Source organism: Pituophis catenifer, unplaced genomic scaffold, assembly GCF_029215685.1.
Source record: "Pituophis catenifer annectens isolate HBS135680 unplaced genomic scaffold, rPitCat1.0.hap2 SCAF_7, whole genome shotgun sequence".
Taxonomy (NCBI): domain Eukaryota; kingdom Metazoa; phylum Chordata; class Lepidosauria; order Squamata; family Colubridae; genus Pituophis; species Pituophis catenifer.
Window position 1 is genome coordinate 45,281,828 of NW_027256887.1, and position 26,487 is coordinate 45,308,314.

The 26,487-nt window shown below is 35.8% G+C and overlaps 1 protein-coding gene across 2 annotated transcripts; it reads left to right on the plus strand.

The window, feature by feature from the left end:
• The first annotated feature begins 7,206 nt into the window (after window positions 1-7,206).
• Window positions 7,207-23,126, plus strand: TMEM19 (transmembrane protein 19). 2 transcript variants are annotated; one of them, XM_070946950.1, is made up of 7 exons: window positions 7,207-7,320; window positions 10,589-10,742; window positions 12,741-12,854; window positions 16,076-16,213; window positions 16,795-17,046; window positions 19,128-19,337; window positions 21,289-23,126. In XM_070946950.1, the coding sequence occupies exons 1-7, from the start codon at window positions 7,207-7,209 to the stop codon at window positions 21,450-21,452; spliced, it is 1,146 nt and encodes a 381-aa protein (XP_070803051.1). In that variant the 3' UTR covers window positions 21,453-23,126. The 2 variants fall into 2 exon arrangements, with proteins under 2 accessions (XP_070803051.1, XP_070803052.1); XM_070946951.1 differs by having other exon boundaries at window positions 7,271-7,357.
• The last annotated feature ends 3,361 nt before the right edge of the window (window positions 23,127-26,487 follow it).

Here is a 26,487-nt window from a genome sequence, read left to right on the forward strand (position 1 = left end):
ATTTTAGACCCTTTGCAACATGTTTTCCCATTGTTTAAGCATTATATCCCAAATTCTTTGCCCATTGGATCATGCAATGCTTTACATATTCAGTCTCCAAATTCAATTTCAACAACAGTTTATAAACCTTGGCAATTTACTGCTGGTTCGAATCTCTCCAAGGCTCAAGGTTGACTCAGCCTTCCATCCTTTCTAAGGTAGGTTAAATGAGGACCCAGTTTGTGGGGGCAATAAGCTGACTTTGTATAAATATACAAAAGTATGAAGGCTATTGCTGAGCACATTGTAAGCCGCCCTGAGTCTCCGGAGAAGGGCTGCATATAAATCAAATTAAAAAAAAAAAAAATGTGTTCATCATTACCACACCAATTTCCAATTCATTTTTTACAAAGTCAAATCCAAAAGTTTTCTAATTTAAACCTTTCTTTCAATTGTAAATATATAAACCAGTGACAGACACATTCTTCTGATTCCAGTTATTCTTTGAATTTGAGGGTAGGTTCACCTTGATTAAAAAGTATTATTTGACCATAGGTCCACCAGTCTAGCCTCATCATCATTTCTTTTCTAAAAAAGGCTTCCTGAGGTGACACCTGAAGAGGTACTTTTGCAGAGATTTGTTCCAAACCCTTAGAATGGCACATATAACAATGACTGTTAAAATCAACATTTAACTTTGTTATGTCATTAGGCGTGCCATCCAAATCTTAGTTCATGGCCTTCTAATTCAAATAGTCTCTTGTTTTAGAGTTGTCCGCTCTTTTATCCAGACCAAACAGGCATCACAGTACAATTTCAAATCTGGTAAACCCAAATATTCTTTTTCTTTAGGATGAAGTTTATATCTTTTATCTTGGTTTTTTTCTTGCCATATGCATTTTGAAATATCAATTTGCATTGTTTAAAAATGGAGTGTCAGTTATAAGTATCAGTAAACTCTGAAATAAAAAAATAACATCTTTGGTAAAACATTTATCTTAATTACAGAGATTCTACCCAATAAAGATAACTGCAAGTTATTCCATCTTCATACGTTTTTTATATCATTCCACACAGGTACAAAGTTTGGTATTTGTCAAAAGATATTTTACCCTTTTCTCCACTTTGAAACATGACTTTTTGGTCAATATTTCATAATCCTGAAAAGCCATATTCTTAACATTTAGTTTCTTATTAAGTATTCTATTCCAGTTTTTGGGTCTTGCAGAAATATAAGTCATCATCAAATAGTCTCAATTTATAAACTTTATTTAATATCTATGCCTATTATTTTCTCATGTAATATCCCTATTCAAAACTTCCAGCACCAATATAAGCAGAGGAGATAAAGGACATTCTTGTCTCATACCCTTTTGAATTTCATACATTTCAGTTAAACGTTCTTTAATAATCATTTTGCTTGCTGCAAAGTACAATCACTTTGTCCCAAAAGTGCTCTTGTTTTTCTTTGAAGACATTTTGCTTCTCATCTAAGAAGCTTCTTCAGCTCTGACTGGATGGTGGGAAATGGAAGGATTTATATTTGATAGCTGGCCATTTGCATTCTTTTAGAGACTTGTTGAGGCCACTTGGAGATTTATCTGTGTCCTTGGGGTCACCTGAGTAGTGCAAATGGGTCTGGAGCCTTCTTGGACCTGCTGAAAGGACTGTATTGTACACTGGAGATAGATGATGTCCCTCCCACTCTGTTGAGAGAGGGTTGTTCAATTTAGACATAAATAGCCTCTTTGACTCCTCTTTCAAACCAGCAGTCCTTTCTGTCCAAAATGTGGACTTTGCTGTCTTCAAAAGAGTGGCCTTTGTCTTTTAAATGCAGATGTTGTGATGATCTCCCATGCGTTTATGAAGTGGTTGTTTTGTTTCCCCAATAAATAGATCTGCACGTCTCACTGTATTGTACTGCATATACCACATTGCTCAGTTTGTGTCTGGGTGTTTTATCCCTGGGATGGACAAGCCTTAGACATAGAGTATTCTTGGGTTTAAAGTGTGCATGTATGTTGTGTTGGCTGAAGATCCTTTTGAGTTTTTCAGATATTCCTGCAATGTATGGAATGACAACATTATTTCGTTTATTGTTCTCTTCTTTGTCTGTTATGGAGGAGCTCCTGCTGGGATTTGATGAAGGCCCACTTGGGATCGCCACACGTTCGGAGGGCTTCCTTTATGTGATTTAGTTCTTTTTCTTTCCCATCTTTTCTGGTAGGCAGGCCTTCAGGTCAGTGGTGTAGGGTTCGGTTAACTCCCATTTTCTGCTTCAGTGAATGGTGAGATTTCCAATTTCTGTGTTTTGATCCTGACCCACATATCGTCCACATACCTATTCTAATGAGTGAGTGGAATTATTGTGAACAAGTTTAGTGTGATCCTGAGGACACAGATAAATCTCCAAGTGGCCTCAACAGCTCTCTAAAAGAATGCAAATGACCAGCTGTCTGCAAGGAATATAAATCCTTCCATTTCCTACCAGTCAGAGCTTCTTGGATGAGAAGTGAAACATATTCAAAGAAAAACAAGACAGTCCAGTTGCCTCTTGAAAAAGCACCTTTGGGACAACCATGACCTGGATGACTTAGAATCTCCATAGACATACAAATCACTTTAACTCCTTGAATAAATTTCTCCCTGAAGTTCATATCTTCCAGGGCTTCAAACATACAGACCCATTTAAATTGTCAAAGGTTTTCTCTGCATCCAAAAATATTATGCTTCTCATTATAGTATTGTAAGTATTCAATAATGTTCAAAAGAGTTGTCACATTATCTCTAAGTTGTCTTTTTGGCAAAAAGCCAGATTGGTCTTCATGAATATAAGACTAAGACATTCTTCATTTCCATCATTACTACATAGTACAATTTCAAATTCATTTTTTTACAAAGTCAAATCCATAACTTCTTTTATCTAATTTAAACCCCTTTTTTCAATTGTAAATATGGAAACCACTGACAGAATATTTCTTATCATTCTGGAAAGGTAAACTTTCAAGGTTTCCAAATTCAACTTAATACAAAAAGTAAATTGCCTAAAATAAACAGAACATATAAATACAGAGTCAACATTGCTTCCCAATAGTACTGTTTAAAATTACCCAAATCATAAGGCAGGGTTCCCCAACATGATCAATATTTATCCCCAAGGATCAATTGGACTATCCATTATTTTGTTATTATTAATCATAGAATTATTAGTTAAGTAATATTAAATTATTTTCATATAACAGATTTTTGGTGTTGATGAACACTCTAAAGAATCATGAAGAAATTAATGAGTTTGTGGACCACTGTTTTAAAGACTGATAGGCCAAAAAAATGTTTGGCTGTCACTATAATGAATGTGCAAACATTTTGAAAAATAAATTTGTTTATATTCACTCAGAGCTGAATGCTGGAGATATCTTTGGGAAAGGAATGGTGACCTATTAAGAGAGGTAAAATGGCAACTTACTTCTGATAAACTGGAAAACATAAGAAAGAAACACAAAATAGCCCTGCCTTTATTATATTTGGTATAAGATAGAATACAGCAAAACATTGGTATCAGTCTTTAGTGCCTCTCAAAATCTTTCCCTAAGAAGATCATCTCTATATTCTATTTTACAAAGGTGATATTTTACCAGATAACCTCAGACCACTTTGATCTTCAGGAAATGATCCAATTTCTACATTGTCTCTTCCATGTGGATTGATAACCACTTGTGACATAGTCCAGACAAATACACACAGAACTACTAGCTCAATCTTTATTGTAAGGTTATTAAGAGAATCTCACAAATCTGAATGTATATCTGTCCCATCGCACTTTTACAATCCCAGAAATTAGAGTTCTTTCTGAGGCAGTTGCCATGCTTCCAGTCCTTCTGTGAGCTCAGTTGCCTCATATCTGACCATAGCAATATCAATAGCAATTAGGCTTATATACCGCCCCTCTCTCTGGGTGGTTTACAATGCAGAGCATTTTTTGCATATTATGCCCAACAATCTGGGTCCTCATTTTATCAACCTTGAAAGCATGGAAGGCTGAGTCAACCTTGAGCCCTGTCACAATTGAACCCCAGGCTGTGGGCAGTGTTTGCCTGCAATAATGCACTTTAAACACTGTGCCACCAGGGTTCCTCTCAACCATGCCTATTATGTGGCTCTTCCTTCTCTTTCCCAAGGTCATTCTCACACACCATTAAAATTGGGCTGTTGTCTCACTTGGTTGGTGAAAGCAGCCAGAAAGATAATGGATGGCTGAGTATGTGTGGTAATTAAAGGCATCCTTGGGAGATAACCACCTGTCTTGAAGTGGTGATTGTGGTGGTCTTACCCCTTGGGAAGAATATAGCTCTCATAGTCCCATCAAAGTGGATTCAAAAATGCCTAAGATTAGCATCAAGACTAAATTTAGAAATATTGCAAGGCTTGCTCAGAAAGTTCTTTTATTTATTTATTTTATTTTTTATTTTATTATCATTACATAAATTAATCAAGTGTGCCTATTTTGATGGACAATTGGGAATAATTTGTGTTTACCCAATTTTAACAGAATGGGAAGAAATTGTGCATTACAATGATGGCTCAATTATTGTTAAAACTAAAGTAAAATGTGCATACACACATTCAGATAATCATTTATTCTAAGTCATTCCCAGATGGGATTGTCACCCATGGTTTTGTTATTGTGCTTTAAACAAGAAAGGCATATAATGTTCATACGTCTGACCAGTTCAAATATTTAAGATTACAGCTTCTAAAAAACAGATTAGGAAAATAAGTTAAAATAGGGAAGAAAATGATAAGTGAGCACCTGTCTACCCTAGACGAGTTCATATCACCAGGACCAGATGGATTACACCCCAAGGTTCTGAAGGAATTTGCAGACGAGATCTCAGAACCATTGAACTATATCTTTCAAAGATCCTGGAGCACAGGGGAACTGCTAGAGGATTTGAAAAAAAGCTAATGTAGTTCCTATCTTAAAAAAAAAAAAAAAAAAAAAAAAAAGATCCAGGACACTACAGACCTATCAGCCTGACCTCAATACCAGGGAAGATTCTGGAAAAGATAATCAAGCAACAAATCAGCAAACACCTAGAAGCAAACAAATTAATAACTAAAAGCCAACATGGGTTTGTCAAAAACAGATCATGCCAGACTAATCTTATTGCATTCTTTGACAAAGTGACAAAATTAGTGGACCAGAGGAATACTGATATAATTTACTTGAACTTCGGTAAGGCATTTGATAAAGTAGACCATAACTTACTACTAGATAAAGTAGAAAAATGTGGGCTAGGCAGCATCACCACCAGATGGATTTGTAACTCGCTGAGCAACCGCACTCAACGTGTAGTCCTCAATGGAACTGCATCTACATAGAGAGTAATATGCAGTGGAGTACCCCAGGGCTCTGTTTTAGGCCCAGTGCTCTTCAACATCTTCATCAATGACTTGGACAAGAGGATAGATGAGGAGCTCATCAAATTTGCAGATGACACAAGCTAGCAGGAATAGCCAACACTCCAGAAGATAAGCTTAAGATACAGAAGGATCTTCACAGACTTGAACATTGGGCGCTATCTAACAAAATGAAATTCAATGGTGAAAAAAGTAAGGTTCTACATTTAGGTAAGAAAAACAAAATGCACGGATACAGTATATGTGGTACCTTGCTCAATCGTAGTAACTGTGAGAGGAATCTTGGAGTCCTAGTGGACAATCACTTAAATATGACCCAGCAGTGTGCTGCAGCTGCCAAAAAAGCCAACACAGTTCTAGACTGCATAGAGATAGAATCAAGATCACGTGAAGTGTTAATACCACTTTATAATGTCTTGGTAAGGCCACACTTGGAATACTGCATCCAATTTTGGTCACCATGATGTAAAAAAGATGTTGAGACTAAGAGAGCAGAGAAGAGCTAAAACATATGAAGAACGGTTGCTGGAATTGGGTAAGTCTAGTTTAATGAAAAGGACATGTGGTGACATGATAGCAGTGTTCCGATATCTCAGGGGTTGCCACAAAAAAGAGGGAGCGAAGCCAGTCTCCAAAGCACCTGAGGGTAGGAGAAGCAGCAATGGGTGGAAACTAATCAAAGACAGAAGCAACCTAGAACTAAGGAGAAATTTCCTGACAGTTAGAACAATTAATCAGTGGAACAACTTGCCTCCAGAAGTTGTAAATGCTCCAACACTGGGAGTTTTTAGGAAAAGATTGGATAACCATTTGTCTGAAGTGGTGTAGGGTTTGCTGCCTAAGCAGGGGGTTGGACTAGAAGACCTCCAAGGTCCCTTCCAACTGATTCTATTCTATTCTATTCTATTCTATTCTATTCTATTCTATTCTATTCTATTCATGAAGGGGGAAAACTTTTTAAGTACTGAAAATTGGGCGACTGAGCTTCAGTTGTGTATAACAGTTGTAGGAAAAGCCAGCCATTTAGACGGAAGCAATGGAGCGCAGAAAAAGCAAAGGGTGGTTTTAATGAGGAAGAAAGTGGCCTAAAAAGCGCCCGCAACGATCTTAATTTTCCCTGATGAAAAATAAAAGTTCTGAAGCTTAACTTTAACCCATTCACAAAGACGCATGCGCATAAGAAGTAGAAACTAGAGATAGGAATAATGTAGAATGATAACGGCCTACGCTGAGTTCACGCTTGATTTAATACTGTGTTTATTCCATTATCCATTATCACAAATTGGAAACGATGGCTGTGATACATTCTTGAACTGCCGATAACATTATAGATTAAGAAACAATTATAATTGTGGTGATTCATGGGGAAACCGCCCAAATGAGATAGCTGAGTCGTCCTAATAAAAGCATCAATCAAGGATTCTCTGCCTTGCAAAATCCGATGTTACTTTAAGTAACCTTGTTTGAACCTAATGATTCGTTTTCATGCTTTTGGTGGAGATGCTACCTTTTATTTTATTTTACTTTTTTACAATGCAGCCCTCTCCGTGTTACTCAGAAGTTATTAAATGATAACCGGTTTTGATTAAAAACATTCTCAGATATATTCTATATATACTATAAATAATATTCCCACTCTCGTCCTCTGCTGCTGCGTTTTGCGTTTTGCCTCAGCAGAGAGGAAGGCAAGCTGCCGTCCAAAGAATTGACTTTGTTCCTCATTATTCCCCGGAAAGAGGAAACCGAAGCCGCTCGAGATAAATTCGGAAGAGTCAACCTTCGAATGAGTCTCTACACTATGAATCTATGGCCTTAAGGTTGCAGCGGGGTTCGGCGCTGATGGGACTCCCTTGCCGTCTTGCCGGTTTGATCCGCGGCTCGCTGGGAAGAGGATGGAAGAGTATCTGCCTCCCCAAGAAGGTCGGCTGAAGCCAGGCGAGGCCCCAGTAGCCCTGAGGTGTGTCAGGGAGCTGAGATGCAAACTCTGCAGGCTCTCGGCGCCTTTTAGGCGAGCCGCTCATGCTTCCCCAGGACCGTCAGAGACGGGGCTGCGTTGCTCGTAGGACTTCCGTTTGCTCTAAGCATCATGGACAGCGAGCCCAACAGAGCGTTTTAGGCTGTATAAATGATTGGCATTAAATAAGCCAGAAATGGAGGGTAATGTGGGCAGAGGTATCTCTAAACACACACGCGTGTATACGTACAGCAGCGAATTCATCGCGGTAATTTTAACACTTCGCCGCTTCGTAGAATGCCTGGAAGAAGATGGTGGCAATTTAACTCTTTCCTCGTAGTTTACATTGTTGAGGGCTTTCCTCCTAGGCTCTTTTGATTTGTGTGCTGCCAAAGAGTACTCTGTCCTCTCCTGTCCATACATGCCGGAAGTTTTTCCAAGGGATATGACATATGTATATTTCCAGTATTAAAATATATTTTAATATATATATATTCAATAAAATATATTGAAAGTAGCCAATGAATTGTATACATTCTGGATATCTATTTCGATTAGGATTATTTATTTATTTGTCAGATTTGTACAAGATAGCAGGTATAGGTATAAACATAAACAAAGGAAGTTAAGTACAGATAAATGGGGACAGTAGAACAGGCTCGCTGGTGCACTTATGCACACCCCCTTTACGGACCTCTTAGGAATGGGGTGAGGTCCACGATAGACAGTTTAAGGTTGAAGCTGTGAGGGTTTGAGGCTGTAACAACAGAGTCAGGTAGAGCATTCCAGGCGTTGACCACTCTGTTGCTGAAGTCATATTTTCTGCAATCGAGTTTGGAGCGGTTTACCTTGAGTTTGAATCAGTTGCTTGTATTATTGTGGTTGAAGCTGAAGAAGTCATTGACAGGTAAGATGTAGCAGACAATTTTGTGTACTGTTTAGATCAGACCGCAGGCGGTGCAGTTCCAGATTGTACAAGCCCAAAATTTCAAGTCTGGTGGCATAAGAGATTCTATTGTGAGTTAGAGAAGTGGAGTACTCTTCTTGTGAAATACCTTTGGACCTGCTCAATTGTGTTAATGTCCAATATACAGTGTGGATTCCAGGCAGATGAGCTGTATTCAAGAATTGGTCTGGCAAAGGTTTTGTATGCCCTAGTTAGCAGTACAATGTTACCGGAGAAGAAGCTTTGCAAGATTAGGTTAACAATTCTTAATGCTTTTTTGGCAATGCTGTTACAGTGAGCTCTGAGGCTTAGATAATTTGAGATGAGTATTCCTAGGTCCTTGATAAAGTGAGGGTCATCTACGAGATCATTTCTGCCCAACTTGTATTCGGTGTTCTGATCTTTTTTTGCCAATGTGCAGGACAGAACATTTATTAGTTGAGATTTGGAGTTGCCAAATGTGCAACCATTCTGACACATAGTCAATGTCGCTTTGTTGGGCAGCAGCATTGTCAGTGGTGTTAAATAATTTTACGTCATCAGCGAAGAGGACACAGCTGCTTTTAATATGATCACATAGGTCATTGATGTAAAGCAGAAAGAGTGTGAGTCCTAAAACGCTGCCTTGGGGGACACTGCTGTTAACAGGTGCCAGATTTGATTGGGCCCTCCCTATTTTGACTATTTGTTGCCTGTTGGACAGGAACGTGGCTAACCACTTGTGCAGGGATCTGGAGATGCCATAAATACTTTGAGTTTTGCTTTGAATTGGTAGTGGATTATTAAAACTTGTAAGTTAACGGCAGAAAGGATAGTTGTATAGAAGATGGTAACTTTTGACTAGTATTTATTGATTGATTTGATTGATTGATTGATTGATTCAATTTATATGCTGCCCTTCTCCGGAGACTCAGGGCGGCTTACAATGCGTTAAGCAATAGCCTTCATACTTTGTATATACCTGCTTAGTAGGGCTTTCGCCCCCCCCCCCCAGTGGTGTTCTTTTTTATACAAATTCAGCTTATTGCCCCCACAATCTGGGTCCTCATTTTACCAACCTCGAAAGGATGGAAGGCTGAGTCAACCTTGAGCCTGGTGAGATTTGAACTTGCAGTAATTGCAGGCAGCTGGTGTCACTTAACACCACTTTAATCTGCTGCGCCACCAAGGCTTGTTTGCACAAGTCCTTTTTTTAAAAAAACAGTACAGTGACAACAGTTTATAGCCTGTCAGTCCAGATCTCATGTCCAGTGTAGCATTAGTAGTCTAGAATTATCAGGTATCTTGAATAGGCAAAGGCAAACAGACAACTGTAAAGGACAAGTGGGAACAAAGGAAGAGACAATGTTTACCTTTCTTGACATCTGTGAAAATATTTACAGCAAAAAAATGTACTTAGGCCTTCATGTATACAAAATCACTTTTTCCAGCACCAAGAAACTAGTTCTTCAATTGTAATATTTTTTTCAACAAATCTTTATTTTCAGGAACATATGTAGCTATAATACAGAATTTGCAACAATGTGCTTTGTGAATATCACCATAGAAAGGTATGACAGATCATGTGATCTCACAGACTACAGTGATCATGGATTTGATGGGGCTGAATTGAAGCTGATTGCTGGAGTCAGGAAATAAATAAAGAAAATCTAGGCTATTGATAGACAAAGAAAAGAAAGAAGAGAATTTACAGGGCCACAGTATAGGAAAGTTTGACCACTGTTGTGAAAACAGTTTAATTTTTTAAAAAAACCAGATACTAAAAAAAACCCTCTCTGTGTTACAGTTTAAGATTATGGCTGACACATGTCCTCTTTTTGCTGAATGATAACCCTATATTAGTGGCAGTGAGTTTGACTCTGACAAATATTTGCAATAGTAATAGTGCAAGGTGAGGAAGGATTCTACTTTACTCACCTGTGCATCCCTTTTCTGCTCTGCTGCATTCAAAATGTACTTCCTGAGATGAATTGCCAGCATTTATATTACAGGTAAGCACCCATGCCAAGTTACTTGTACGCACAATAATAAAAAAAAAAAACATAAAATCTGAATGGTTGCCCGACTTAAGGCATTGTATTATATTTTAACTGGGCAGATTTGCACACAGATATTTTCTGTATCTCCACAAAGGTAATAAAATTCCCCCCATGGAAATGTGTTTATCATCATGGAAATTTAGTTCATGCTTTCTGACTTAGTATGATTTTTGATATATTTTATTAATCTAAAAATATATTTTATTTATCTAAACAATCTAAACATTTTCTGCTTTCTTTTATATACAGGTGATCAGTTCTGGATTTTCCATGCTGTTTTATTCCTGGAATGATTTCAATAAAGATTACTTCAAAATGATAACAAACATTATCATTTTGAGTATACTTATATGTATTTCTTTATCTTTCTGGATTGTGTCCATGACCGCAAGCACATATTATGGTAAATTTATAAAGTGATTAGATATTTATGAAATGCTTGTTTATTGCATTCACATTTTAATTACTTTAATAGCTAATGTTGATATGTAAGCACACTTGCAATATATTTCTATAACTGAAATATTTTAGGTTACTGCTGAAGTTTATCAAATATATTCAACCACTCATTAAAAACTATATATTTTAAGAACTTTAATATTTGAAATATATGTATAGTTAGTGGTTTAATTGGTAGTAACTAGAAATAATGTATACATTATGTCAATAATTTATTATAACTGATACTCCTTCCTCCTTCTATTTGCTTCACAATTAGGTATGTTCATCACCTTGAATTATTTATAAAAGTAATAAAAGCTACGTGTGTGTGTGTGTGTGTCTGTGCATAGCTGGTATTTTGAGAAAATAAAAATACTTGTTTTTTAATTAAAATATTGTCATCTGTATGTCTCAGTGATATCTATCAATTAAAATAACTTTTGCCAACAGATTTTGGCAATGTAATTTCAGATGGTGTGAGACCTCAAAACCAGTGTTTCCATCTTTAGCACATCTTTAAGATGTGGGGACACTAATTCCCTAAATTCCCTAGCCAGCTTAAAGTTGCAAAAGTGAGAAACACTTCTATACAATGGTAACATATATTAGCCAATAGTCTAAACTGGTTTGTCTCATAAATAAAATGAAAGCGATTAGACAGGATATGTTTCCTAACCTCCTTCAAAGAAAAGGAATAGTGTTACATCTGGTAAGTTTGGAATCCAGGATGCACATGTTTGTGTTTTAGTATGCATTTACTTTCTGATCTCTTTCATAAGGCTTACAAAGCACTCTGTAATTTCAAATTCATTAAGCATATTATATCCTAAAATAGAGGGGAAAATATATTAAGGAGGCTATGAAAAAAAGAGTAAAACATACGCCCAACAATCTGGGTCCTCATTTTCCCGACCTTGGAAGGATGGAAGATTGAGTCTACCAATCTTCCTGATTGAGTCAGGATCAGACTCCTGGCAGTGGGCAAAGTCAGCCTACAATACTGCATTTTAACCATTGCATCACATAGCTCACAATTCGAAATTCTGCTTTTAATGTGCAGAGTCTTTATGTCTTAGTCTCTAGCTACTGGCAGGACCTCCTGTTTCAGGCAGAACCAACTTGATCAGTTCATTTAGGTCCAGAAGACCATGAGAATTCAAATGAAATCAGCAAAGGGGCTAGAACATGGTGAGGTTTTTTCATGCGTTGCCCCTACGCTTAACACTCATTTCCAGAAACCTGGATGGCATTGTCCCGTCTAGTTTTCCACTTGCAGTCATGACAAAGTTTTATCATAGCACATTTGATTGCTGAAAATGTAGAGTTGCTTTTTTAGAGGGCTGTTATAATTTTATGTATTTTGTTTGATTATAAACTGCCAGGAATCTGTATGACTATGTTAGTATAAACATAGTCAATAGATAAGTAAATAAATAAGAACATTTTGGCTGTTAAGTGATGTGGATGAAAAATATGTGTGAATTCAAAATGTTTCTAGATTCCACAAAGAGTAAAATTCCACTTTATGCCCTGCAGCAGCAGCAGCCTCCAACCTTTGGGGCACCAGGGACTGGTTCCCTGGAGAAAGGATTTTTCCACGGACCGGAAGGGGCGTGGTGAAGCCGTGGATGGGGCTTCACTTGTTTGTATGGCCGGTTGCTAGCATGCTGCGGACTGGTGCCAGTCCACGGATCGGGGGTTGGAACCCCTGCCCTACAGGGCAATTGCCCTTCAATTGGCCCATTGCCATTAGAGATTTTTTTCAAAGAACCTAACTGCTCCACTATCCCAGCAGAATATTTTACTGTACTTGTATATAAAGTGATACAATTTCAAGTCTATGTTACTTAAAAAGGAAAAAAAACTGCTTTTACTTTTCAACAGTTTTTTAAAAACATTGTGGTTTGGGCAATAGAATATTGGTCTTGACATCGTGTACTGTTTTCAACATACTTTTTAGGTAGCTTGCGGCCAATTTCTCCATGGCGCTGGCTTTTTTCAATTTTGATTCCACTAATAATTGCTTCACGAGGATTTAGGAAAAAGAGTCTTGATCATGGTGGAGCAATAGGAGGTATGGCTTTATCTCTTAATTTTAGCTGTCTGTATAGATTTTTAAGAAGTATTTTCCTTCACCTTTTAACTTAGCATTAAGATGTGTTTGTTTTTGTTTATTGTCATTATGCTTTTTTTAAAAAAAGTTACCTGCATGCGCAAGCTTTCAGTAAAAATAATATTCTATTCTTATTGTGGTACTAATTTGTTCCCATCACTTTGCAGGGATAAATATATGTATATTATTTATTTTTTGATGTATCATTTGGCAAATTTTCTTCTGCATTCTGGATGGAAAATAAAGTAGAATTCAGGAGGTGGCTTGACTATGCAAACCTCTTTTATACCTCATATAAGGGTATCTAATCTAGATAATTATTCTGGGCTCCATAGAATTGGATTTGTTATGAGTTACTCATTACTTGAGTAGATGTTTATGTTCAAATTACGTGATTAATGTAAACATAAATGTTATTCAAATAAGTAACTCATGACAAATATGTTACATTTATGTGCATGTGTATATCTGTACCTACATGTACACACACATATACACAGATCAAATTTCATCTGATATCAGATGAAATTTGGTCTGTGTATATGTGTGTGTACATGTAGGTATATGTGTGTGTGTGTGTGTGTGTGTGTGTGTGTGTGTGTGTGGACTAATACATATTCAGTCAAGTTGTCCTATACCCCTAAATATTGAAAACAGTCTGATGAAGCTTAGGATCCTATGTCTAATCAACCACAAATAAGACACTGGGGTGCTTTTAGAAGAAATTTGATATTTCTTCTGATATCAGAACAGGTAAATAAAAGTTATTGACAGTAGATTACTACAGCAGCTATGTAAGCATTTTTCTTTGTATGTTTTAGCACAGCGGTCACCAACTGGTGGTCCGTGGACCACTGGTGGTCCGTGAGAAAATTTTGGTGGTTTGCAGAAAAATTATTTGCATTTTTTATATTGCACTAAATCAGGGGTCCTCAAACTACAGTCCCTGGGACAGATACGTGCAATGAATGCTTGTGTTGCTGTAGACAGTCTCCCCCTTTGGGGTTTTTTTGTGTAGGTCGGAGGGGAGCAGAAATTCTGACTTGGGGTCTGCTTTGGCCTCCTGGTGCAGGGCTTTGGGCGAAGGCTGGAGGGAAGCGCTGCTGGTGGCAAAGAACCAGAGGGCCTTGTTCTAGTGGGACTGCATCATGGCCTGGAACTGGCTGACCATCTCAGCCTGCTGAGCCTCCAGGCGCTGGCACCTGGCCTTACACTCCCGCAGGTCTTCTCTCTGCTTGGAAAGCCTATGCTCGTAGTCATCAGTGAGGTGCTTCTGCTGAGCCTTCTTCTTGGCCAGATCCAATTTGAACTAAGCCAACTGTTTTGCCAACTCTTTCTCATGGTGGCTGCTTAGCTCCAACAATTGCTTCCTGTAGGGGGCCTAAGGAGCTCAGGCAGGGAGGCAAGGAGTGGCTGGGAGGGGAGGGGCAAGTAGAGGCCGGCGAAGTGCCCCTCAATGTGAATGACATTGACTTGGCCACACTCACCCAGTCACATGACCACCTAGCCACGCCCACCCAGCCGGTCATTAGGCAGATCATATTAGTGGTCCACAAGATTTAAAATTATGAATTTAGTGGTCCCTGAGGTCCCAAAGGTTGGGGACCCCTGTTTTAGCATATTCAAAATAATGTCAATTTTGAAAGAGTTTTCCTTTTTGCTTCCTAACTGCCACATATTTTAGCCTGGGAAATTGGGAGGGGTTTTTTGTTGGAGCAGTAGAAAGTTAGTCATAACAACATTCGGTATTCAAGGACACTTTTGCCTGCATCTGCTGGAGACTGCCTGGAGATTGTATCCAGTTGAATGTGAAGAGTTGATTGGACTATGTGATGAACTTGTGGGTGTGGGGCAGGGCTGTGAACTGTTAGCTGGGTGGAAAAAACCTGGAAGCTTTCAGATTCGAGTTTTCCCAGATGTGCCAAGATGACATCTCTAATAAATTGGAACTTTGAGGAACCTCAGGCCTCAGAGTTTTATTTCGTTGGGGGTGTTCCTTGGAACCCTGACAAATAATTTATTAATGTAGTCTTACTAATTCTTTATTAGTACAGTCGAGAAAATTGCCTATACTAGAAATACTGTGCTAAAAAGCTGGGATTTAAAGGAGGAAAGAAGTTTCAAAAGTATCGAGCATCCAACCTCACATAATTAGGGTGAGGAGGATTCTTGGTCTATATTGAATAGCAGAACGTAATAATTTTATGGCTTTTTACCCCTGAAAATTTTGCTATCTCTATGCCTGATCATTATTGTGCAACCTTTTCTTTATGGAATTCATAATTAATTATGATTCTTAGTACGTTTAATCTAACTCGTTTAACAGAAACCAATCTTGATTATTCCATGCTGCCTCTTCAAGATGACCTACAATTTTAAGTTACGTGGGAAGAGTGGGGAATATAAGTTTATTTAGGGCATTTATGACAGTTTGTATTAATCTAGCATTTATAAAAAAAATTGGAATACTGAGGAAAAAAGGAATTTAGGAGACATACCAGATTCTATCAGAAACATCAAATGTAGTACAGTATGTAAGAAAGATTAATATGAATGTATCTTCAGATACCTGGATTATGAATGGATGATATTCTTCCAGCCATATTACCAGAATGTTCTAACGTATAAAGTAGAAGCAACAGGTCTGAAGATAGATATGAACAGAACTAAAGGTGTAGTGCTGCTTTCCTCCAATCAAGATAAGGAAGAATAATTAATGGGCATATTAATTAGCATGATGGCACTTAGACCATTACACATGGAATGCAGAAACATGGGGGAGCTAGCTTAGTTTACTCCTATATTATGTAAAAATACTACATAAATACTGAATTTGTAGATCTTATTGCCCAATACTTTCAAAGAGTATATTCACTACCATAGAAGAATGCAGTGGAATATCATAAAACAAGATATGGCTGGCTATAAAACTGAATAGGAGTATTCCATACTGCAACTGTTTTGTGATTCTTTTTGATATTGTTACTAACTACGTAGTGTTTTCTTTCTGCAAGATTGCTTTAACTTGCACATTCTTTACAAAACAATAAAATTATTGGACTATTATTTCAATGTAGGCTGATGCCAAATACTTCTTAAAAGTCAAATAATTAAATTTCTGGAAGAAAATTATTGCAAAAAGTAAATTGTAATTCTTTCTCCAACTTTCCCTTTTCCGTCAGGTTTAATTGTTGGATTTATCCTTACTGTTGCAAATTACAGCTTTTTTACCTCCATGCTTATGTTTTTCATTACTTCTTCCAAACTCACTAAGTGGAAAAGAGAAGTAAAAAAACAAATAGATTCAGAATACAAAGAAGGTAAGCTTTTAGTTTTAAGAAATTTAATGATGATTTACCCTGATTTTAGGGAAGGAATGGTGTAATGCTTAGATTGGATCCGGGTAGGAAGAAGCTGGCCTTCCCCACTTCACTTTTGCCCTTTTCTTATCAGTCCACAAGATCCTGGAAATATTTCCTTGGGGAACAGGATTCTATTGAGAGAAAGGAATTGATATATTTGGAATAAGAAAGCATTTGAGAAAAAATTATGGAAGCTTTTTTATAAGCCAGCACTGTTAGAGGCCAATTTTTATGGTCTTTGAAAAGTTGCAAGTAGAATAGGTAGAAAAATATATTTAAACAACAATATCTACTGGATTGCATCTGTAGGCTAAATCCCAAATAAATATTTCTTGACATCATCTTTCTAATGAATCACCTGAATTATGCATGTAAACAAAATAATAATTTTGTATTAATTTTTGCTTTGAGTTAAAATTGAAAACTTTAATGATTTGAAATAAGCATAATATTATTCAATTTTTCTCTAATGCGTACTCTCCAGGCTACTAAACGTTTGTTTCCTCTTAACAGTTTATAGCTTCTCTGTTTGTATATAGGTGGACAAAGAAATTGGGTGCAAGTATTTTGCAATGGTGGTGTACCTGCAGAATTGGCTCTGCTATATATGATTGAAAATGGACCAGGTGAAATTCCAGTAGATTTCTCTAAACAATATACAGCATCCTGGATGTGTCTATCATTACTGGGTGCTTTGGCCTGCTGTGCTGGGGACACCTGGGCTTCAGAAATTGGCACTGTCATAGGTCATGAACCTCGGCTAATAACAACCTGGAAAAAAGTTCCTGTAGGTGAGCTTGAATTTCAAAATTATCTCAGCTGAATGAATGGTAGTAGATAGTCTCTCAACATTCTTTTTGTGGTCTTGATTTAATTAATGTTAAACATTGTTTTAGCAACCATAGTTTATTATACAAATCATAATTGGCTAGATTCCTACATATTGAACTGTAAACCATGGTTTATAGATCATAGTGTGTAGAGTCACATTGTGCAGAAAGCAGAATCAAATAAACCTTCATGATTTAGCATGATGTGTAAACTCAGTCATTGGGTGCAGCTTGCGTAGTCTTAAATTTGGCCTGAAATTTGTATCAGTTGTACCTTTGCCTTCTATTTCCCAGTTACCATGTATTTGAATCATTGATGCAATAATACAATCGGCCAAAATATCTCCAAAAATGACATGTTGTCAGTCCTTCCCGGTAAACCAGATAGGAAACAGAATTAGATGATCTAATTCTATTTTATTGTAAGGCTACATTAACAGACTCTTGCAAATCTGAAATTACAAACTACCCACCAGCCACTTTTAACTGCCTGATCCATTAGGGCAGACTCTTTCTCAGTTTCTTTCTATGACACATAGTAATTGCGGCTCCTGCCCACCTTTTCTGATTTTTTCTAGGCAACATCCCTCTTCTCCTTTAACAATTTTAATAAAAACAGTCATAAGATCAAGTCTGTTCACACAGTGACTTAGTTTACAATCACAACTTACATCTAAAATTCTGGGTTCAATTTTGGTCACAAGTCGAGGATTACCAGTGTCTTCTCATTGTGAACTGTCTGTCAGGGAAGGCATTTTTACACATAGCTTTCTTATGTGCTTTCTGATTGAAATATGCCTGGCATTAATTTTATTGTGTTTACAATGCCAGGCAAAGACCTTTTTATTCTTGCAACTTGCTGCAAAGAAACTATCAGTACTCTGTTGCTTTTATGTTATTATGCATTATGTATTAATCTGTTTTTGTTGTAAGTCACTTTGGAAAACTTGGATAGCAAAAACCTATATACTGTATTTTTCGGAGTATAAGACACTCTGGACTATAAGACGCACCTACCTTTTTTGGGGAGGAAAACAAGAAAAAAAATCTGCCTCTGCCTCCCAGCAATTTGCCTCCTTGCAGCAAACAGCCTGCTTTAGTTTCATTTTCATTTTCAGCATAGTCTGATTAGCACAAGAAAAAAAATCTGCCTTTGCCTCTCAGCAATTTGCAGCAAACAGCGGAGGCCCACGTGGCAATAGGCAATGGCAATCCCTGCAGCCTGAAACAGCTGAGGGTCGGGAGGCCGATCCAAGCGATGAATCAGCTGCTTACTAAACAGGCTGTGCTGAAGCTGAAACGGGCTGTTTACTGCAAGGAGGTAAATTGCTGGGAGGCAGGCCAAAGGGTGGGGGCCAATGGGGCTACATTCGGTGTATAAACACACCCAAATTTTCTCACCCTCTTTTAGAGGGGAAAAAAGTATGTCTTATACTCCGAAAAATACGGTATATTATATATTGATTATAAGACAAATTTTTCTCAGTTCCAACTGTAACAATATTATCACTTGCGAAAAGCATAATGCAGTTGTTTGGGTGATGAATTTGGGTCATGTATTAACCAGGACATAACTATTTAAAACAAGTCTCAGTTGAATACAATATGGTAATCTGGTCACTGAAATGAACACTGATTGGAATGCTGTTTGAAGTTGACTTATGGGTATGGTTGGTATCAGTATTAATAGTGCATTTCTGGGAAGAGAAAAGTTGAGGTTTGTTGCAAGTTTTTTTAATTAAGTGGATTCAGCTATAATGCTGCATCAGTGGTAGCACATGGTATTGCTGAGGTTAGTTTAAAATGGATTAAGGGTTACTGGGATTCTCCTTTTTGTCTTACTAGTTTGCTGTGCTGCAAAAAAGAACAAAGATGGATATTGTCAATGTTACTTTATTTAAAATAAGATGATATTGACCAAGAATGTGCAATATGTCAGGTGCAAAATTATATTTATGTATGTAATTATGTATGTATATTATGCTGTATGTAATGCAAATTTTAAACATTTAAAATGCTAATTTTGGAATGTTTTATTTTAGGTACTAATGGAGGTGTTACTTTAGTAGGTTTAATTTCAAGTCTGCTTGGAGGCGCATTCGTTGGTATGGCTTACTTCATTTCCCAGTTGATTTTTGTGAATGATTTGGATATATCTGCTCCACAATGGCCAATTATTGTGTTTGGTGGTTCTGCTGGTTTACTAGGCTCTATCATTGATTCCTACTTAGGAGCAACAATGCAGTACAGTGGTAAGTTTTTAAATAAATCTTTAGATTAGTAGAAAAGTAATGTAATCTTACCATTTAGAATATGTAGGATTGATAACCACAGAGTAAGTTTATCTTAAATATTTTTGTTTTATATTAAATGAATTAGAAATACTAGTTGATATTGCTATTTCATCATATACAGTATATTCCAATTAGTATCAGATAATAAAGACTAATGCTGAAAAATTCTTAACAAGACATAACAAGCATTATACTAAAGGTAAGCAATTTAGCTGGAACTTAGGTAAGCAACTTAGCTGGAAGCTTAACATAGAGTTAGATTCTTCTTTTTTAAAACAAGTTTTATTGGGTTTTTTTTTCTCCTCTCCCACCTTCACCCACATCTTTCTTTTTTTTTTTTTTAACAGTGTGTTGGTCGTTTCTTATCTTATACAATTAGTCAAATTCAAATACATTTTACTCAATTACAATTTTGCCAATATCGTCTTCCCCCCTTTTCCTTTTTTTTAACATACCTCACTATTTCTATACTTGCATACATAAACACCTTCGTCATTTATCCCTAGATTCTAACTTTACTATTTGTACATATTTATCCTCTTTTATTCTTAAACAATTCATTCTTTATCTTAATATATTTATATTTGTTTGTTCAGAGCTGCCTTTCTTCCACTTCATATTTTTTATTGTACAGCAATCTTTCTCCTCAAACCTACCCTCTCCCTCTTCTCCTTCCAACTTTCTTTCCTCACTTTCTTCTTCACATAGAGTTAGATTCTATCAGCATTTGGGGAAGTGGAAATTGATATTCTATCTAAATTATTAAAAATATTCTAGTGAAAATGGAAACAAAGCATTTGTCTGCAAGTCTTTTATGAATCAATGACTTTTGGACTTGCATAGATGCTGTTTTAAGATTTGCAGACAGGCTGTCCACAAGCACTTTCATGCATTCCAAAGTGTCTAACTGCAATCAGATCCAAAGCTCTGCGCAGCCCTGCTACCTGCAACATTCAGATAACAGGAAATTGAGGTTTATAAATCCCTTGGCTAACCAACAGAAATATAAACAATTACACAACAAGAACAGATTTATTCCCTTCATGTTTAGACATGGTTTAATCTAAAAAAGAACATTTTCCCTGTCTGAAATGGAATAGATTGAGATCAAAAGTTGATGGAGCATTACAGAGCTGCTTTTGAAAAAAGTACATATAGGATTACAGCCTATACTTGACTTTTTTATGGTGTCTGCAACCTTATCCTCAGATACAATTTTTTTCAATCATTTGTTGCTCTTAAGGCTAGTGTTCCACCTTCCACTAGCAATAAATCTCACAATTTGTCAATAGCTGTCTCAAAGTGAAGTAAACTCTTACCTGGGAAACTCTTACCTTGAGAATGACAAAATTCACAATTAATAGAAGAGTGATTTAATGACATGTTTCTTTAATAACATATCTGTCTCTTACGAAAATTAAATCAGTTGCCCTTAATCTTCCACTATTGTCCTTTCTATTCAGTCAGACACAGGTCTTAGTTTTGATCTTAATAATTGATGTAAATATTTATAAGACCTTATTATTTTAGCAGGCAAGTCACATATGAACTCTAGAAAAGTGGCTGAATTTTGTTCACTTGCTGTTGTGGGTTACAAAGCTACTGTAGAATATCAATCTCACAGTTTAAGTTTTAGGACATTGTGGTTGTTGTCCGTAAATAAATATTCTAGCCTGAAATTCTTTGTAATAATTGATTCCTGATGAAAAATAAGAAACACCATTTTATGTAAAACAGCTTTTTAAACAAGCATTTTGAGTGTTTAAATATTGTTTTCAATAAAACTAAAATTAAGATCTTTACAATGGTTTTAATTTGTGGACATTGGAAAATATAGTTGATGCCATATTATGTTATTGAAGACTGTTTTCTCCATTTGTTTAACATGCTATTCTTACTGCCTCTTCAGGTTTTGATAAACGTACTGGAATGGTTGTCAACCATCAGACAGAAAATGCAACACATATTTCTGGTAAACCAATCCTGGATAACAATGCAGTGAATCTCTTCTCCTCTGTAGTCATTGCTTTGTTATTGCCAGGAATAGCATGGGGATTTTGGCCAAGAGGATGAAGACAAGTATCGACTTGCATTTTTTTTTCTTCAAACAAGCTGTGACCTAAAAGATACTCCACCAAAAGTCTTTATAATTCTAGACTGGAATACATTCCTGCAACTGTTCTGAAAACATGCGGAATCACTAGGTTATTAAAGTGATACTTCCTGCAGCAGTTTTAGGTAGCTAAGACAGACAGGAAGAGGCGGAGTCCTGATTTAATATTGCTTCTTATGTAATAGACTATAGTTATCACTTGAGTTATTACTTGATAGAATATTTGATTGCACTTCATTCTTGATAATCTATTAGGCAAATGGGAACTGGGAAGACTAAAATAACCTGTGGATAGAATGCCACTACAGCTACCTGAACAAGTAAAGGATCTTGGTCTAGTGACTAAACTAAATGCTAAACTTTCTATATTATTTTGAAATCTATTTTTTTGTGGGGACCTATTGTAGCTAGTGATCACTCTAGGTACAGCGTTCAATACAATCACAACTTTGCTTTTTGCCATTAAAATATTTTTTTAAATGTGTATGGTATGAAACCTAATACTGTCCTGTTGGTGCTTGAAATTTAAAGTTTAATTTATTGGGTTTAAAATATTATGTTTAAAAAACAAGAACGTATGCTTTGGCCACTGTCTGTAATTATTAGCTATAGTTTTATTCTGGCATATGGAACAAATAGTTATATTTGTTCAAAATTTGTTTGATCTTTGAGATGGATGTTCATTTTAAATTGTAATAACTTACCACTGATATCTGAATAGATAGGTTTATTTCTTCATAAAGATTGAGCCAAAAGTGAAATTCAATTAAACTGAAAGCAACTCTTACTGATAAATTACTTTTTATTTTTCTTGTATAATTTTTAAAAAAATATATTGGCAAGTTATATTACAAATGCAATGAAAAATTTGTCAGGTTTGTTTGCAAGTAGATCCATTTTCCATAGACTTATATTTGTCATTTTATATAAATCAGATACTAGAATTTTTAATTTTACACTAATCTTAAAGGAAAAAAGGTAAGACGTTGGTAGATGCTTCAAAGAGGCTATCCCTACAGACAATTTTTAATATTGTTTGTAGAAATTGACTGTTTTCAGTTGTTTTACTTATCAGTTACAACTGTACATAAGAATTCATATTAACAAGGAATGTGCATAAAGAAAATTTGAAGAACCATTTGTAGAAATTTATTAAAACAACACAATATGCACATATGTAATATAGGACATTGGGAATTTCTGCAAAAATTAATGTACAGATTTCTGTAATATAGACACTGGAATACATGGCATAATAAAGTGAATACAGCACTAACTAGCATTGACACGTAAGCATCTAAAAATTTGGGTATTCGTTGGTAGTAGCAAAATAGATAATAAAATCTTAATGCAACCCAAGAAATTGATTGGATTGATGAAGATCTGGTTAAAATATTATAGATATCAGTGGAGCATTGTGAACTAATTATAAATAAGAAAAATAGAAAATACAATATTTAATGGAATGTATGAGTTGGGGAGAAGAATGTAAATTGAAATCTTTTCTGTGCCTCGATGTATTTATACATCGTGATAAATAGAGCAGTAGGCATCTTTTTTGAAAATACATGTAGAAAATGTGTCCCAAATGAGGCTCTTACAAATATGTTCAAATAAAAGTGACTTTAAAATGGCATTCAGTCTGTTTTGTTTAATCATCACAGAACACTGATATGTTACATTGAGAAAAATCATACAACTTTGATATCATTTTGGTTTATAAAATTAACAGTGCCTTAGCTAGGATCAATTCTAAAAAGTGGCAAGTCTTTTTGCTATCAAGAATCATTACAAAACACGGACAGAAGCACTAATCACACTTGTATACAAGGAGGATTCAGACCAGCAATTAGTACTAAATTACAGGCCTCTTTATTGAATTCTGATTATAAAACATATATGACAATAATTGCTGAAAGGTTAAAAATGATTCTAAATAAACATACATTTGGATCAATATGGTTTTTTGCCAGGATGACAAATTAGAAACAACACACGCACCATAATTGATATATTAAGAGTTTTATGAAGCACACCCAGAGAAACAAGTTTCACTGGTTTTCCTTGATTCCCAAAAAGCTTTTGATAATTTGAATTGGAGATTTATGATACAACAAATAAAAAAAAATGGAATTTGGCTCAAAATTTGAAAAAATGATTGAAAAAATATATTCAAAACAAACTGCAAGAGTAATTATGAATCAAGATATGATAGACGGATTTGAGATAACAAAAGGAGTGAGACAAGGATGCCCACTTTCCCCATTTCTCTTTATATTATCATTGGAGCCACTCTTAAAAAAAATTAGGGAAGATCGAGAGATAAAAGGATTGACAATAAAAAATGAGTACAAATTGCAAGCCTTTGCAGACGATATGGTTTTTATAATTGAGGAACCTCTAAAATCAGGCCCCAAATTGATTAAAAAAATAGAAAAATTTGGCGAAGTGACAGGTTTAAAAATAAATAGAAATAAATCCAAATTACTAAAAATCTTACAAAAAAACAGAGAGAATTAGAAAATAGTATGAATATTCAGATAACAAAAATAAAGTTTAGGGATTTGACTAACAACAAGAGGCTCCTCAATCAAAAAGGAAAATTATGACTAATACTGCAAATTGGAAAAGATTTGGAAAATTGGAAAAATCTTCAAATTTCATGAATGAGAAGAGTGGCGGCAATAAAAATGAATATCCTGCCCAAAGTTTTATTCCTCTTCCAGGTTATACCGATAAAAATAGAAAAAAGTTTTTTTGATTTATTAAATAGATTGACCTCAAAATTTATATGGCAAGGGAGAATTAGATTAAAAACATTACAAGATACCAGGGATAGAGGAGTAGTAGCATTTCCAGATTGGGAGTTTTATTATCAAGCAGCATGCCTAACACGATTAAAGGAATGGATGGAGTTGGGAAATAAAGGAATCTTAACAATAGAAGGACACGATTTAGACAGGATGGCATGCTTTCTTACGGGGTGAAAAGCAAAAAACTCATGGATATTTTAGAAGGCATATAATTAGAAATTCATTATTAATTTGGAATAAAATCAAAAAGCACTATACAAGTATATCGCTTTGGATTTCTCCCAATGAAACATTAACGCACCGAAATTTAGTAGACTGGACCAAAATAATTAGATACAGGGATATATTAAATGATTTGGGAAAATTAAAAACAAAACAAGAATTGGAACAGGATTTGAATAGGGAAGTCGAATGGTGGACGTACTTACAAGTAAGATCAAATTTCACAGAAGATACAAAGATAGATCAGGTACAATTAGAGCAAAATGAACTGGATAAAATTGTATATGGGAGGGAACAAAAATTAATTAGTTAAATATATAAATTTTTATTGCGGTATAAAATGGAAGAGGAAATAATGAAAGATACTATGATCAAATGGGCAAGGAATTTCAATCACGTAATAGAATTAGAGAAGTGGGAAAAGATGCGGAGAACAAATATGAAATTGACAACATCAACGGCATACAAGGAAAACCAGATGAAAATGTTTCATAGATGGTACTTTCTACTGGCTAGAATAGCAAAAATGTTTCCTAGTAATTCACCGAAATGTTGGAAATGTAAGAGTAACTATGGAACATATTATCACCTCTGGTGGACCTGCCCAATGGCAAAGAAATTTTGGGCTAAAGTTAAAAAGTGAATAGAGGAAATAATTCAGAATTCAATAAAGGGAGAACCTGAGCAATTTCTACTAGGGATTTCCATAGAAAACTATACCAAGGCAATACATTATTTAATATTACATGTACTGACAGCAGCCTGCATAGTCTATGCGCAAAATTGGAAGAAGGAAAACCTACCATCAGAAGAAGATTTAATTAGAAAAATTTTAGAATGCGCAGAGATGACAAATTAACAAAAGAACTCAAGGAGAAAGAGGATACAGAATATTACAAAGTGTGGTGTAGATGGTATGAATGGTTGGAAAATAGGAAAAATGAGAAAGAGGAATAAAAGAGAGAGAGGAAAAAAATGTTGAAGATCAAGGTGCCTTCTGCTGCGTAGCTCCCAGCAACCGGTAAGATCCGACAGAGTTGGTCTCCTCCGGGTCCCGTCAGCTAAACAATGTCGGCTGGCAGGCCCGCGGGGGAGGGCCTTCTCTGTGGCTGCCCCAGCTCTCTGGAACCATTGAATTAAATTAAATTAAATGTAGACGAAATAAAGATAGAAAATAATTGTTGAATAAGACAAAAGTTAAAATATGTGTAAATAGATATAAATAGCAAGAAAGGATCACCTTGAAATAGCTGAAGGAATAAGTGATATGTATATACAGGTTGTGTGTTTATGTTTTGTTTTAATGTGTTCAAAATAAAACTTTTTTTTTAACAAAAACAGAATCATTACAGAAAAGCAAATTATCATAAGAGATGGACATTTTAACAAACACAATTTAAAAGTCAATAATTATTTTCTATTTCACTTTGCATCAATTAATGGTCAAATAATGAAGAACATCCTCAACAAATTCAACATTGAAATATATCTTCAATGTCTCCTGGAGTTTGCCCAAATTCATGTTCGTTGCATTAATAACATTAACCATCTCATCCTCTATCATTCCCTTCTCTTTTTGCCTTCAATCTTTTCCAACTTCAGAGTTTTTTCCAATGAGTCCTTTCTTCTTATCTAGTGGCCAAAGTACTTGAGCTTCAGCTTCAGTATCTGTCCTTCCAAAGAACACTTGGTTCATTTCCTTTAGGATTAATTGATTTGATGTCCTTGCAGTCCAGGAGATTCTCGTAAGTCTTATCCAATACCACAATTTGAAAATATCAATTCTTTGGCACTTAGCCTTCTTTATGGTCCAACTTTCACAGCCATACATTGCTACTGGGAACCACAATGGCTGGTTCATGTAACATGTTGAACCCCAAAAGAAGTACTTTTAGAACACTGCATTTGTTATAATTATCTTCACTTGGATTTCTGTTAACTAATATATTGTCAATGACTT